This window comes from Castor canadensis, chromosome 14 (assembly GCF_047511655.1).
Source record: "Castor canadensis chromosome 14, mCasCan1.hap1v2, whole genome shotgun sequence".
In the NCBI taxonomy this organism is placed as follows: domain Eukaryota; kingdom Metazoa; phylum Chordata; class Mammalia; order Rodentia; family Castoridae; genus Castor; species Castor canadensis.
In genome coordinates, this window is record NC_133399.1 from 34,837,294 (window position 1) to 34,852,350 (window position 15,057).

Below are 15,057 nucleotides of genomic sequence, written 5' to 3' on the forward strand. Positions count from 1 at the left end.
AACCTTAAGAACACTCTGTAAACCACTTAAAAAAATAAATCTACAAAAACCCATTAGACCCCATATTCTTGCCTCTTTTTCCCATTCCTTACCCTTCAAATCTTCACACTTTCTTTTCTTCTCTTTCTTCAGGTTACACTCATCGGGTCCTGACCTCCACCCCTAGCAGTGAGTAATTTGTGTCCTACTATTGCTTTGCCTTGAAGTCTATCCCTTCTTTCTGCTATCCCCTACCTCACATCCCTAGAAAGGGAAGGAACCAGGGAAGCTCATCTTCATTCCCTGTCTCAGAAAAGACACACCCAGTATAGACCTCTTCTGAACAGTAAAATGGTCTAAAGATCTCTTGATGTGAACTTTGTACTGGAGAAAACCTTATTCCACTATCTTTGCTTTACTTTGTTTTCTTCTCAGTTGCTGTGATCTCAACCATCATCCCATCAACATCAGCAACTCCTGTCCTGAGCTCCACAGGTAGGAGATTCCTCTCTGTGATTCCTTCCTATAAAACTTTCGTACCCTGTGTCAGTGAGAGATAAAACCTGGGAAGCCTCCAGTCCACATGCATTCAACAAGTATTTATTAAGCACTTACTGTATAATACACCCTGAGGAATGCAACATAAACAAAACAGCAAGACATAGTAGGGGAGATGGAGAAGAAAGATGTGACTGACAGGTAAGTACTGAATTATAACCAGTTATTCCTGGAGTGAGATCTGCAGGTGTGTAGAGGGGTTTCTCTCTTATGTACTTAATTTTCAATTCAGGAAAGAAGGGAACACCATGAACTATGTATAGACCTACAAAATGCCCTCTAGAAAGTCATACTATAGAACCAGAGCAGGTTCTGTTAAACCAAGGCTCAGCCTCCCATTCCTGGCCTCACACTGGCTCAAGGTAGATTTCCATACCATGCCTGAGCCCTGGTGAGGGTCCTGGATGAACTTGTGCCAGCAATGGCTTACTACAACCTCTAGTTCCACATCACTAATATCTCCAGAGCATGTCCTGGCACACAAGGCTGTCACTGTCTGTACTTGTCCAAGGTCCTAGGTAGAGGGGTGAGGAGCACAGATACTGGGGTCACAAAGCATGGGTTCAAATCTGTACCTTTTAGAAACTGTGTTAATTGTTTAACTCTCCAAAGTCTCACTACTTTTTTGGAGGGGGAGAGTTGAACTCAGGGTCTTGTGCTTCCTAGGCAGGTGCTCTACCACTTGAGCCATTCTGCCAGCCCTTTTATGTGTTGGTATGTTTAGATAGGGTGTCACTTTATGCCTGGGGTAGCCTGGACTGTGACCCTTCAATTTATGCTCGCCACCATCACAGGAATGACAGGTGCACATCACCACACCCAGCCATATGCTGAGATGGAATATTGGGAACTTTTTCCCCCGGCTGGCTTTGAACTGTGATTCTACTGATCTCCGCCTCCAGAGTAACTAGAATTACAGGCTTCAGCCACCGCACATGCAGCCAAGGCTCACTTCTTACATCTGTAGAACAGGCATCATAATACCTACCTGCCTGCCACCAAAGTAATGAGTACAACTTAGATAAAGCAAAGCACTTAAAACTGAGCCTGACCCAAGTGTTTCTTCCAACATTTCTTTGAATCAGTAAATATGTGGATGTCAGAGAAGGATTTGAGTAAAACAAAAAACTCACCAAGAAAGGATGCCTTAGGAATTTAAGCCAATTTAAGGTTGGATATGTTGTTTTCTACTTGACCATGTATTTTTCCACAAATACAATTTTACTCATCCCTAGTGCTTCTTAGTTGGTGCTGACGTACGGGATCTCCTTCCTGAGGAAAGGAGAGGTGTTCTTCATAGAAGAAATGCAGGAAACACACATATTCCATGCTCAAATTCACAGAGCAAGAACAGACTCAGTACTTGTCTTTCTCCCACTCCCACTGCAGCATCAGGCCCTCTCCTGGTGCCTTTCATCATCAACTTCACCATCCTTAACCTGGACTATGAGGAGGACATGCGTCATCCTGGATCCTGGAAGTTCAACACCACAGAGAGAATCTTGCAAAGCTTGGTGAGAGCTCCACCCACTACATACAGCCCTGCCCACAGATCTAAGCCACACCCACCAAACCTGTGCCACACCCATGGAAGAAAACCCTACCCTACCCACGTCACTTAGCCCCAGGAATATAAGCCCCACCCCTACTCAATCCTCCTACTCACCCTTCTCCCCTTCCTCCACAGCTCAGGCCCTTGTTCAAGAAAACCAGTATAGGCGACCTGTACTCTGATTGCAGACTGACCCTGCTCAGGTGAGTCCTCAGAAAAGGAAACCAAGCCAGGCACTGACTCTCACCTGTAATCCTAGCTACTTAGGAGGCAGAGATCAGGAGGATTTTGGTTCAAAGCCAGCCCAGGCAAATAGCTCACAAGACCCTATCTCAAAAAAAAATCCTTCGCATTCCCCATCAAAAGACACCATTTGGCAAACTGGATTAAAAAGGAAGATCCAACAATCTGTTGCTTACAGGAGACCCATCTTATCGACAGAAACAAGCACTGGCTTAGGATGAAAGGCTGGAAGAAGATTTACCAAGCCAGTGGCCCCCAAAAATAGGCAGGAGTAGCAATACTTATCTCAGACAAAGTAGAGTTCAAACTTACATTGATCAAACGAGATAAAGAAGGACATTCTATACTTATAAAAGGAGAAATACACGAAAAGGAAATAACAATTATCAACTTATATGCCCCCAACGTCAATGAGCCCAATTTCATCAAACATACTCTGAAGGACCTAAAAACATATATAAACTCCAAGACAGTGGTAGTGGAAGACTTTAAAACCCCCTTATCACCAATAGATAGGTCATCCAAACAAAAAATCAATAAAGAAATCCTAGATCTAAATCACACCATAGATCAAATGGACCTAGCCGATGTCTACAGAATATTTCATTCAACTTCTGAACAATATACATTATTCTCAGTAGTCCATGGAATGTTCTCCAAAATTGATCATATCTTAGGGCACAAAGCAAGCCTCAGCAAATATAAGAAAATAGAAATAATCCCATGCATTCTATCTGACCACAATGCATTAAAACTAGAACTTAACAATAAAAACAATAGTAAAAAATATGTGAACAGTTGGAATCTGAACAACACATTGCTCAATGATCAATGGGTCATTGAAGAAATAAAAGAGGAAATTAAAAGGTTCCTGGAAGTTAATGAGAATGAAAACACAACCTACCGAAACCTATGGGACATAGCAAAGGCAATCCTAAGAGGAAAGTTTATAGCCATGAGTGCCTATATTAAAAAGACAGAAAGATCTCAAATCAATGACCTAATGATACATCTCAAACTCCTAGAAAAACAAGAACAAGCAAATCCCAAAACAAACAGGAGAAAATAATAAAAATAAGAGCTGAAATCAATGAAATAGAAACAAAAAAAAAAATACAAAGAATCCATGAAAAAAAAGGTTGGTTCTTTGAAAAAATAAACAAGATTGACAGACCCCTGGCATAACTGACTAAAATGAGGAGAGAAAAAACCCAAATCAGTAAAATCAGAAATGCAAAAGGAGAGATAATAACAAACACCACGGAAATCCAGGAAATCATAAGAGACTACTTTGAGAACCTATATTCTAATAAATTTGAATATCTTGAAGAAATGGACAGATTTCTAGATCCTTATGACTATCCAAAATTGAACCAAGAGGATATTAATCACCTGAATAGATCTATAACTCAAAATGAAATTGAAGCAGCAATCAAGAGTCTTCCAAAAAAGAAAAGTCCAGGACCTGATGGATTCTCTGCTGAATTCTATCAGACCTTTAAAGAAGAACGAATACCAACCCTCCTTAAACTGTTCCATGAAATAGAAAGGAAAGGAACACTGCTTAACTCATTTTATGAAGCCAGTATTACACTCATCCCAAAACCAGACAAAGACACCTCCAATAAGGAGAATTATAGGCCAATCTCCTTAATGAACATTGATGCGAAAATCCTCAATAAAATAATGGTAAATCGAATTCAACAGCACATCAGAATGATAATTCATCACCACTAAGTCAGCTTCATCCCAGGAATGCAGAGGTGGTTCAACATTCATAAATCAATAAATGTAATACAACACATTAACAGAAGCAAAGTCAAAAACCACTGGATCATCTCAGCAGATGCAGAAAAACCCTTCGACAAGATCCAACACCATTTCATGATAAAAGCTCTAAGAAAATTAGGAATAGAAGGAAAGTTCCTCAACATTATAAAAGCTATATATGACAAACCTGCAAGCAACATCATACTTAATGGTGAAAAACTGAAACCATTCCCTCCAAAATCAGGAATGAGACAAGGATGTCCACTATCTCCACTCCTATTCAACATAGTACAGGAATTTCTAGCCAGAGCAATTAGGCAAGAAGAAGAAATAAAAGGAATACAACTAGGTAAAGACTGTCAAAATATCCCTATTTGCAGATGATATGATCCTATACATCAAAGACCCAAAAAACTCTACCCAAAAACTCCTAGACACCATTAATAGCTACAGCAAGGTGGCAATACAAAATCAACTTACAAAAATCATTCGCTTTTCTATACACCAATAATGAACAAACTGAGAAAGATACATGGAAACAATTCCATTTACAAAAGCCTCAAAAAAAGTCAAATACATAGGAGTAATCTTAACAAAGGATGTGAATGACCTCTACAAGGAGAACTACAAACCCCTAAAGAAAGAGATTGAGGAAGACTACAGAGGGTGGAGAGATCTCCCATGCTCATGGATTAGTAGAATCAACATAGTAAAAATGGCAATACTACCAAAAGCAATCTACATGTTTAATGCAATTCCCATTAAAATCCCAATGACTTCATCACAGAGATTGAAAAATCTACCCTAAAATTAATTTGGAAACACAAGAGACCACGAATAGCCAAGGCAATACTCAGCAAAAAGAGCAATGCTGGAGGTATCACAATACCCAACTTCAACTATATTACAAAGCAATAGCAATAAAGACAGCATTGTACTGGCACAAAAACAGATATGAGGACAAGTGGAACAGAATAGAGGACCCAGATATGAATCCACACAACTATACCCACCTTATTTTTGACAAAGGCACTAAAAATATACAATGGAGAAAAGACAGCCTCTTCAACAAATGTTGCTGGGAAAAGTGGTTATCTGTCTGCAAAAAACTGAAACTAGATGCATGTTTATCACTCTGTACTAGTATCAACTCAAAATGGATCAACTCAAAAGCACCTTTAATATCAGACCCGAAACTCTGAAGTTTGTACAGGAAAGAGAAGGAAACACTCTGGAAGTAATAGGTATAGTCAAGGACTTCCTCAATAGAACCCCAGCAGCTCAGCAACTAAGAGAAAGTATAGACAAATGGGACTTCATAAAACTAAAAAGCTGCACAACAAAAGAAAAGGTCTCTAAACTGAACAGACCACCCACAGAGTGGGAGAAAATATTTGCCAGCAAATATTTTCAGCAAATATTTGTCAAAGGACTGATAACCAGAATATACAGGGAACTCAAAAAACTAAACTCTCCCAAAATCAATAAACCAATTAAGAAATGGGCAACTGAACTTAACAGAACTTTCTCAAAAGAAGAAATTCAAATGGCCAAAAAACACATGAAAAAATGCTCACCATCTCTAGCCATAAGGGAAATACAAATCAAAACCACACTAAGATTTCACCTCACCCCTGTTAGAATAGCCATCATTAACAACACCACTAACAACAGGTGTTGGCGAGGATGTGGGGAAAAAGAAGCCTCGTACACTGCTGGTGGGAATGCAAACTAGAGCAACCACTCTGGAAAAAAATTTGGAGGCTTCTTAAAAATCTAAACATAGATCTGCCATATTATCCAGCAATCCCACTCCTGGGGATATGCCCAAAGGAATGCAACACGGGTTACTCCAGAGGCACTTGCACACCCATGTTTATTGCAGCGCTATTCACAATAGCCAAGTTATGGAAACAGCCAAGATGCCCCACTACTGAAGAATGGATGAAGAAAATATGGTATTTATACACAATGGAATTTTACTCAGCCATGAAGAAGAATGAAATCTTATCATTTGCAAGTAAATGGATGGAACTGGAGAACATCATTCTGAGCAAGGTTAGCCAGGTTCAGAAGACCAAAAATCATATGTTCTCCCTCATATGCAGACTTTAGATCTAGGGCAAATACAGCAATGTGGTTGGACTTGGGTCACATAAGATGAGAGCACACACGGAAGGTATGGGGATAGGTAAGAAACCCAAAACATGGTAGTATTTGATGTCCCCACTGCAGAGGAACTAATACAGAAACCTTAAAGCAACAGAGATTATCATAAGAAGGGGATCGGGAACTAGTGAAAAGGTCAGTTAGAGATTAATCAACTTGGGATGTAACACATTTGTACATGGAAGCAATGCTAGGAATCTCTTTGTATAGCTAGCCTTATCTCAACTAGCAAAAATGCTTTGTCTTTCTTATTATTTCTTATACTTTCTCTTCAAAAAAATTAGAGATAAAGGCAGAACAGGTTCTGCCAGGAAGCATGGGGGAGGGTGGGGGGGTGAAAGAGGGGGTGGGGGGGTAGAGGAGAGAAATGGCTCAAACAGTATATGCACATATGAATAAACAAATTTAAAAATCCTTCGCAAAAAGGGCTGGTGGAGTGGCTCAAGGTGTAGGCCCTGAGTTCAACCCAGTACCCAAAAAGAAAAAGAAAAAATATTGCCCAAATGCTTCCAGGCCCAGGAGTTTGATCAGTCTTCCTCCTGGACTTCTTCTGGGTGTCCTCTGTAGGGGTAGAATTCAAGAGATACTGACTCCAGAACCAAGGTGTCCCCTAATTCTTCCACCCTGCCTCTTCAGATGTCCCCAGATCTTACAGACCATACCAGGACTGATACCCTCACCTGCTCATCCATTCTAAATTCTCTCCATTGACCCTTTAAATTCAAATAAAAGGGCATTTCTTTTAGGCTTTAAATTCTGTCCCTAGAATTTCACTTTAAAAAAAAAGGATGGCTTTTCTTTTTGCTTAGTTCCCACTCCCGCCCTACCTGTCTCAAGTATAACCACTCTTGTCCACATACTCTGAGGAGGCAGGTTTGAGTCTTGCTTTTAATAAAAATTCTTGAATCCACGATTGCTTGTGGTCCCAGGCTGTCTGGAAGACAATACACTCAGAGAATCTAAGTTTGACATCTCACCTGTCCACCAGCCTTTGCATTTCCTCTGGCTCTCCTGTCACCTGCTCCAGGGATCTCACATTTCCTCCATGGGGATCCATTTCTTATTTCCTCTCACCTGCCTCCACAGGCCTAAGAAGAATGGAACAGCTACAGGAGTGGATGCTGTCTGCACCCACAGCCCTGACCCAAGAAGCCCTGGGCTCAACAGAGAGCAGCTGTACAGGGAGCTGAGCCAGATGACCCATGGTGTCACCCAGCTGGGCCCCTACACCCTGGACCAGAACAGTCTCTATGTCAATGGTAAGCAGAGGCCATGTGTGCTCTGCTGTGTCACAGAGTCCACATCCTCCCCTCACAGGCCTCCCTTCCCCTTATTCTACACCGTCTTCACCCTCTCTTTACCACTGCAGGTTACACCCATCAGATCCTGTCCACCACCACCCCCAGGAGTGAGTATTCTGACATCCATAATCTCCACCACCCAGTGAGTTCCAGTTCTTTGGATGAAGGAAGTCAAAAGCCCAACATCTCTACTGGGGACACCAACTATACCCTAAGATGAATCAGGAAGGACTGGCAGTGTGGCTCAAGTGGTAGAGCACATGCCTAGCAAGCATGAGGCCCTGACTTCAAACCCCAGTACTGCCAAAAATAAAAGATGAATCAGGGATTTATACCCTACAAATCTCCAAATATTACTGGCATCTTACTGGCATTTCAAAGATGATGGGGTTCCCACTACAAACACTGCTTTTGCTTTTTTTTTTCCAGCTACTGTAGTGGCTACCACTTCTACAGAGATACCCACCACCTTCTCCAGTCCTACAGGTAGGATTTCCTCTGAAGATGCTCCCAGTGGTACCTAGGATTACAGGAGACAAGAGAAAGGGTGGAGTATGTGACATGTCCTAGAGGAGCCCAACTTGAGTCTTGATGGATATCACAGGTCTTTCCCAGTCCCTGGGAATTCATTTAACACCAGTCAATCTCCAAATGAGCAACCTCAGTCACTCCCAAGAGCCTGTTTCTGAGATCTACAGTTGACCTATGACCTCTAAATCTGATTCGTGCCAGAAACCAAGTCAAGAAAAGTTCAATTCCCCATTTTACCCAATTAACCAATTGACTAACAGGTTATTTTAGGGACTATTGTTGCTGAATAGATCACATAAAAAAGACTTTACACTTCTTGCTAATACTTTGTGACCATGTTCCTTATGAAGATAGAATGTATAGCAGTTTCCTGACCATCTATAAGAAATACAGTAATTTTCCTGACCCTGTATTAGAAATACAGAAAGGGCACATTAGATTTATCTAAAAACTTGGAACCACTGGGTCTTTTCTGTATTTCCTGATCATTTCATATGCTTGTTCCCATGGCCTTGCCAACTTTTTTCTTATGCAAACTGTTAAAAGTAACAAAAATATTGGAATAATAATGCCAGGAATGGATCTGTCCACCATCAATCAAATGGTTGTTGATGACTTATGAGTATATTGGACAGAGTGTACTAGGTTACTAGGTGATATTGGAGTGTTCCTAAAAATTGCCATGCTATGAACAGTTATCACACAGTGAAAAATCACAAGGTATATGTTGAAAATGGGACTAAGAAGCAATCCAGTTGTCAGTGACATATAATGACAACAGCACCAACTAACAAATGTTAAATAGAGCGGAAATGGGATTCCACCTCCACGAGACAGTATAATTAGAACAAATTACCCAACTTCCCATTGGCTCAATTTTTATCTCCATTAAATGAGCATTGTAACACAATCTCTGTCCAAAGCAACAAGTTCATTTAAATACAGCCCTTAAACCAGGGCTGGCATATAGATAGGGAACACACATGATTTTAAATTAATAAATATGTGGATCTCAGATGATGACTTGGAGTAAACAAAAGCTCAGAAAAATAGGATGTCTACAGCAACTTTAGTTTCAGATATGTTTGCTTTCTTCCTGACGATGTATTTACCTCAAAAGAGCAATCCCACTCATCCTTAGTACAGCTCTGTTAGTGCTGATATCTGGGATCTCCTCCCTGAGGACTCTGTCTATTCTATAGATAGACCCTCACCAAAAATGGAACATGACATAGGAGATGCCCCATGTTTAAAGGCACAGGAAAAGAAAAGACTCACTACTTGTCTTTCTCCTACCCCCAACTGCAGCATCAGGCCCTCTCCTGGTGCCTTTCACCATCAACTTCACCATCCTTAACCTGAAGTATGAGGAGGACATGCGTCATCCTGGATCCTGGAAGTTCAACGCCACAGAGAGAATCCTGCAGAACCTGGTGAGAACCCTGTCCATGCATACACACCCCTCCATGGATGTAAACCACACCAACCAACCCTATTCCACACCCATAAAAGAAGACCCCACCCATCTCACCCTACTGATGCAAAGCCCAGCCCAACCTCATCCCTTCTGCCCTGCCCCTACTCCCTCAGCCCTCCTACTTAACCTCTCCCCTTCCTCCACAGCTCACACCCTTATTCAAGAAAACCAGTGTTGGCACCCTGTACTCTGGCTGCAGACTGACCCTGCTCAGGTGAGTCCTATGAATAGCAGGCCAGGATTGCCTAAAGAATTCTTAAGCCAAGAAATTCAGTATATTTCTGGACACCTCAATGACTTCGGCAGGAGCAAAATACAGGAGGCAATGGATCCAGCACCAAGGTGTCCCCTAATCCTACCATCTCCTCCCCTCAGATGGCTTCAAATCCTTCACACCTTTAGCAGGATTGGACCCCTCCTCTACTCATTCTTTCTAAATTCCTTCCTTTCATTCCTAACTTTGGACAAAAAGGGCATTCCCTACAGATTTTATATTCTCTCCCTAGGATTTCTCTTAGGACAAACTTGCCTTTCCATTTGTTTTAACTCCCATTTCCCATTCTTCTTCTGTCTCGATGACCGTTCTTGTCCCCATGCCATGAGAACATGTATTTAATACAAATTGTTTAACCATTACTGCTCACTGTCCCAAGTTGGCAAGAATCCAGTGCACTCAGAAAATGTAAGATAGGCTTCTCCTCCTATCTATTAGCCTTATTATTTCCAGTGACCCAAGGATATTGGAATTCCTCTGTTTGGAATTCATTTATTGTCATTTCTCTCAACTGCCCTCCCTAGGCCTGAAAAGAATGAAGCAGCCACAGGAGTGGATGCTGTCTGCACCCACCACCCTGACCCCACAGGCCCTATACTGGACACAGAGCAACTGTACGAGGAACTGAGCCAGCTGACCCATGGTGTCACCTGGCTGGGCCCCTACACCCTGGACCAGGACAGTCTCTACGTCAATGGTGAGCAGAGGTCATGTGTGCTTTGAGGCATCACAATGACCACATCCTCCCCTCCCAGGCCTCCCTTACCCTCATCCCATCCTCTCTTCACCTCTCTTTTTTATCACTGTAGGTTACACCCACCAGATCCTGTCCAGTACTCCCACTAGTGAGTATTCTGAGGCTTCATAAGTTTTCCCCACCACTGCAAGTCCTAACCCATTAAAATGAAAGAAGTCAAAAGCCCACTTCACACCCACAACCCACCTGCAGCCTGGGAGGAATAGGGACTTACACCCTAAAAAGTATCAGGCATAGGCCTTCCCTTTAGTATTTGCGACGTGATGGGCTCCCTACTGCAAACATTTGTTTTTCTTTTTATCCTCAGCGTCTACAGAGACATCCTTCTCCAGTCCCACAGGTAGGATTTCTCCTCTCTGAAGATGCTTCTGGTAGTTCCTATGATTAAAGGATGAAGAGGGTCCCAGAGGAGCCCAAGGTGGATCCTTGATGGATATCACAGGGTCTCCCCATGTCCCTGAGAATTCCTTGAAGCCAGTCCCTCCTTGAGGACCCAACACCCTCTACTATTTTTATGAACATGTTGCTGAAACCTATGGGTTTCAGAATCTGTAGGCCTGTGATTTCCAGATCCTATTCCAATGCTTGGAAGAGTACAAACCACTACATCTATTACCTGAGAGTAGATGTGAGCAGTGGTGGTGTGCCAAAACCAACTCAATTTTCCCAATTAGCCAATTTGCCAACATCTCGTTTTTAAGGAATACTCTTAATGACTAGATAGAATAAGCAAGACTTTATTCTTGCTGTTTCTTTTTGATATGCTCCTAATATAGATGTATCAGCTCTATGCCTATCTACAAGAAATAGTCATTTCCTTTCAGCAGAATTTTATGGAAGGTTCTGTCTGTCCAAAATTCAGAAAACATAGGGTTATTTCTATAGTTCATGAATATTTTGTGTGTATTTGTTTTCATCCTGCTACAACTTTTTCATTGTGAAAATGATCAAAAGTAATTGAAATGTCAAAAACAGTGCAAGGCATATCCATTTATCTGCCATGGGAATTCGTTGCTATTTTTGTCTTGTTCATCTCTTGAACACAATGAGCAGTGCTATAACATGACAGGGAAGTTGCTAAAAAATTCTATGCTTTGCAAAATTACCACACAGTGAAAATCACAGGGTTCATGTTGAAAATGGCATTGAGATACAGCACCTAAAAATGTGAGTGCCATACAAGAAATCAGAACCTCACACACTAGTGCACTCTCACTTATTTCAAATGGATAAGAAATATAAAAATAGTATCATAGGAAGGCATGACAAGTGGCCTTATTCAAATTGGGTCTGCAGTATAGAGATTCTGTGAATCAGGGCCTATTAGTTAATTCTCATCCACTCAGTTTTTACATCTGTAAAATGGACATCACAGTACCTGCTCCATCCAAAACAATGAATCTCATGTAATTAGCATACTCAAAAAGCTTCTGAATTAGCTGGGTGCCAGTGGCTCACACCTGAAATCCTAGCTGCTTGGGAGGCTGAGATTGGGAAGATCATGGTTTGAGGCCAGCCTGGGCAAAAAGTGATACCCTATCTTCACATAACCAGAGAAAATGGGCTGAAGGTGTGGCTCTAGCAACAGAGGCCTGCCTAGCAAGCACACAGCCCTGAGTTCAACCCCCCAGTGCCAAAAATAAAACCTTTCTGACACATAAATATACCAGTTTCTTCAAAGAATATTTTAATCATAACTGTGGATCTCAGAGAAATGGTATGTATTAAGCAACTCCTCCAAACTTAGGATTTCTACAGGAATTTTAGCCAATGAAGGGTCAATAATGTTTGTTTTCTGCTTGATGGTGTAACTACTTCCTTAGAGCAATCCTACTCATTCTTAGTAAACCTCAGTTGGTGCTGATGTCTGGGGACTCCTCCCCAAGAACTGCATCCTAGAGGACAACCTGTCCAGATGCAGAAGATGCAGACAGGGGATGCCCTGGGCTCAAGTTCACAGAGCAAGAACAGCTCATTGCTTGTCTTTCTCCCACCCCCACTGCAGCATCAGGCCTTCTCCTGGTGCCTTTCACCATCAACTTCACCATCCTTAACCTGGAGTATGAGGAAGACATGCGTCATCCTGGATCCTGGAAGTTCAATGCCACAGAGAGACTCCTGCAGAGCCTGGTGAGAGCTCTGCCCACTGCACATATGCTGCCCACAGATCTAAGCCACACTCACCTCATCTAGCAACAAAGATGCAAGCCCCATCCACCTTTCCTCTGTCCCACCCCTTCTCTCTCAGCCCTCCTACTTACCCCTCTTCCCTTCCTCCACAGCTCAGGCCCTTGTTCAAGAAAACCAATGTTGGCTCACTGTATTCTGATTGCAGACTGACCCTGCTCAGGTGAGTTCTGTGAATAACAGGCAGCACTGCTCCCAGTGCTCAGAGACCCAGGAGTTTCATTAACTTCCTTCCTGACTCTTTATGGATGTCCTCTGCAAGGGCACAATACAGGAAGTACTGTCTCCGGCACCAAGATGTCTCCTGATCCTAACACCCTGCCCCGTCAGATGTCCCCGGATCCTGCACACCATTAGCAGGATTAGACCACTGACCTCATCCATTCTGAATTCCCGCCTCCCCTCCCTGACTTTGGAATGTAAGACCATTTCCTTCAGACTTTAATTCTGCACCTAAGATTTCTTTTAAGGAAAACACGACTTTTATTTTGCTTTAAGTCCTAATGCTGGTCTCTCCTGTCTCAAATATGAGTTCTCCAGTCCCCATGTCATAAGAATACAGGTTTGACTCATCTACTTAATACAAATTCTTGAATGAACGACTGCTCAAGGTCCCAGGCTGGCTGGAAACCAGTGCACTAAGAGAAATTAAATGTTGTGTGTCACCTGTCTATCAGCCTTCTCACTTCCTCTGGACCCTTCCTCACTGTCACAGGGATCTCACATGCCCTCTATACAGAATCTACTTATTGTCATTCCTTTCCCTTTGCCCTTCTCAGGCCTGAGAAGAATGGAGCAGCCACAGGAGTGGATGCTGTCTGCACCCACCACCCCAACTCCACAGGCCATGGGTTCAACAAAGAGCAGTTGTACAGGGAGCTGAGCCAGCTGACCCATGGTATCACCCAGCTGGGCCCCTACATCCTGGACCAGGATAGTCTCTATGTCAATGGTGAGCAGAGGCCATGTGTGCTCTGCTGTATCACAGAGTCCACATCCTCCCCTCCCACACCTCTTCTCCACTTATCACACCCTGTTTGTTTTCACCCTTTCTTTATCTCTACAGGTTACACCCACAAGACCCTGTCCACCACTCCCATGAGTGAGTGTTCTGACTCTCATAATTGGCACCCCCATGTACATCCCAGCCCTTTGAAATTAAAGAAGTCAAAAGTTTACCTCACACCTACAACCATCCTGCAGCCTGGGAGGAACAGGGACTTATACCCTAAAAAGCCCCAACCATGGTAATTTCCTTCTGGGTATTTCAAGATGATGGGAGCTCCACTGCCAATACTCGGTTTTTTTTTTTCTCCTCAGCTGCTATGGTGGCCACCATTTCTGCAGGGATAACCCCCTTCTCCAGTCCCACAGGTAGGAATTCTTCTCTCTCAGGATGCTCCCAGTGGTTCTTAGTATCACAGGAGGCAAGACAAGAGGTGCAGTAGGTAGCATGTTCCAGAAAGCCTAAAGTTGACCCCTGATGGATCTCATTGGGTCTTCCCATGTCTCTGAGAATTCATTGAATACCAGTCCCTTCCCCAGAATCCAGCATCCTATGCCATTCTCTGTAGCCTGTTTCTGAAATCTGTAATTGGACAATGACTTCTAAATCCTTCCCCAACCCTTGAAAGAATACAATCCCACAGATCTATTAATGGGAATTAGATTGGTGCGATGATTAGTGTGTCAGAAACCAACTCAGCAAAGATCAACTTCCTAATTTGTATAGCTAATCATTGACCCAACCTTATTTTAGGAATACTGTTGATTAATAGATTGAATAGATAAGATTTTAATCTCTTCTGCTAATTTCCTCTCAGTATTTTCTTTGTGAATATAGATGTATATAAGACCCCTGGTCACCAACAAGAAATACAGTCATTTCCTTTCAGTAGAATTTTAAGAAAGGTTCAAATCATTGAAAATCTAGGAACCACAGGGTCATTTCAATATTACAAGAATATTTTGTGTATTTTTGGTTCCACTCCCTCTCCAATGTTTTTAGTATGAAAACTGTCAATAAAGAAAGAAAACAGAAATGTGGGGAAATAATTCAACAGTTGTTGACCTCTTATTTGTACTTGCACAGTGAACAGTTGTATAATGTGACATAAGAGTTCCAAAAATTTGCTGCAATATGAAACATTATGAGGCAATGAACATCACAAGGTTGATATTGAAAATGGGATTGAAATGCAACATATGAAAATATTGTCAGTGATAGAATCAAAATCAATTACAACAGCACAGCCTCAT

At 42.1% G+C, this 15,057-nt stretch overlaps 1 protein-coding gene and 1 non-coding gene across 2 annotated transcripts in view; both read left to right on the forward strand.

Annotated features, from left to right (window-relative positions):
• The window catches only part of Muc16 (mucin 16, cell surface associated), a 216,807-nt gene that overhangs the window by 156,677 nt on the left and 45,073 nt on the right, over positions 1-15,057 (forward strand). The window contains exons 30-46 of the mRNA XM_074053303.1: positions 133-168; positions 415-474; positions 1,927-2,051; positions 2,225-2,292; positions 7,358-7,530; positions 7,641-7,679; positions 8,002-8,058; positions 9,412-9,536; positions 9,727-9,794; positions 10,379-10,551; positions 10,664-10,699; positions 10,919-10,951; positions 12,617-12,741; positions 12,894-12,961; positions 13,578-13,750; positions 13,865-13,900; positions 14,119-14,172. Coding sequence (XP_073909404.1) covers positions 133-168; positions 415-474; positions 1,927-2,051; positions 2,225-2,292; positions 7,358-7,530; positions 7,641-7,679; positions 8,002-8,058; positions 9,412-9,536; positions 9,727-9,794; positions 10,379-10,551; positions 10,664-10,699; positions 10,919-10,951; positions 12,617-12,741; positions 12,894-12,961; positions 13,578-13,750; positions 13,865-13,900; positions 14,119-14,172 — 1,449 coding nt within the window. The remainder of the gene's footprint in view (positions 1-132; positions 169-414; positions 475-1,926; positions 2,052-2,224; positions 2,293-7,357; positions 7,531-7,640; positions 7,680-8,001; positions 8,059-9,411; positions 9,537-9,726; positions 9,795-10,378; positions 10,552-10,663; positions 10,700-10,918; positions 10,952-12,616; positions 12,742-12,893; positions 12,962-13,577; positions 13,751-13,864; positions 13,901-14,118; positions 14,173-15,057) is intronic.
• Positions 7,806-7,878, forward strand: Trnaa-agc (transfer RNA alanine (anticodon AGC)). Its single transcript has one exon. It is a non-coding gene; the product is annotated as a tRNA-Ala (tRNA).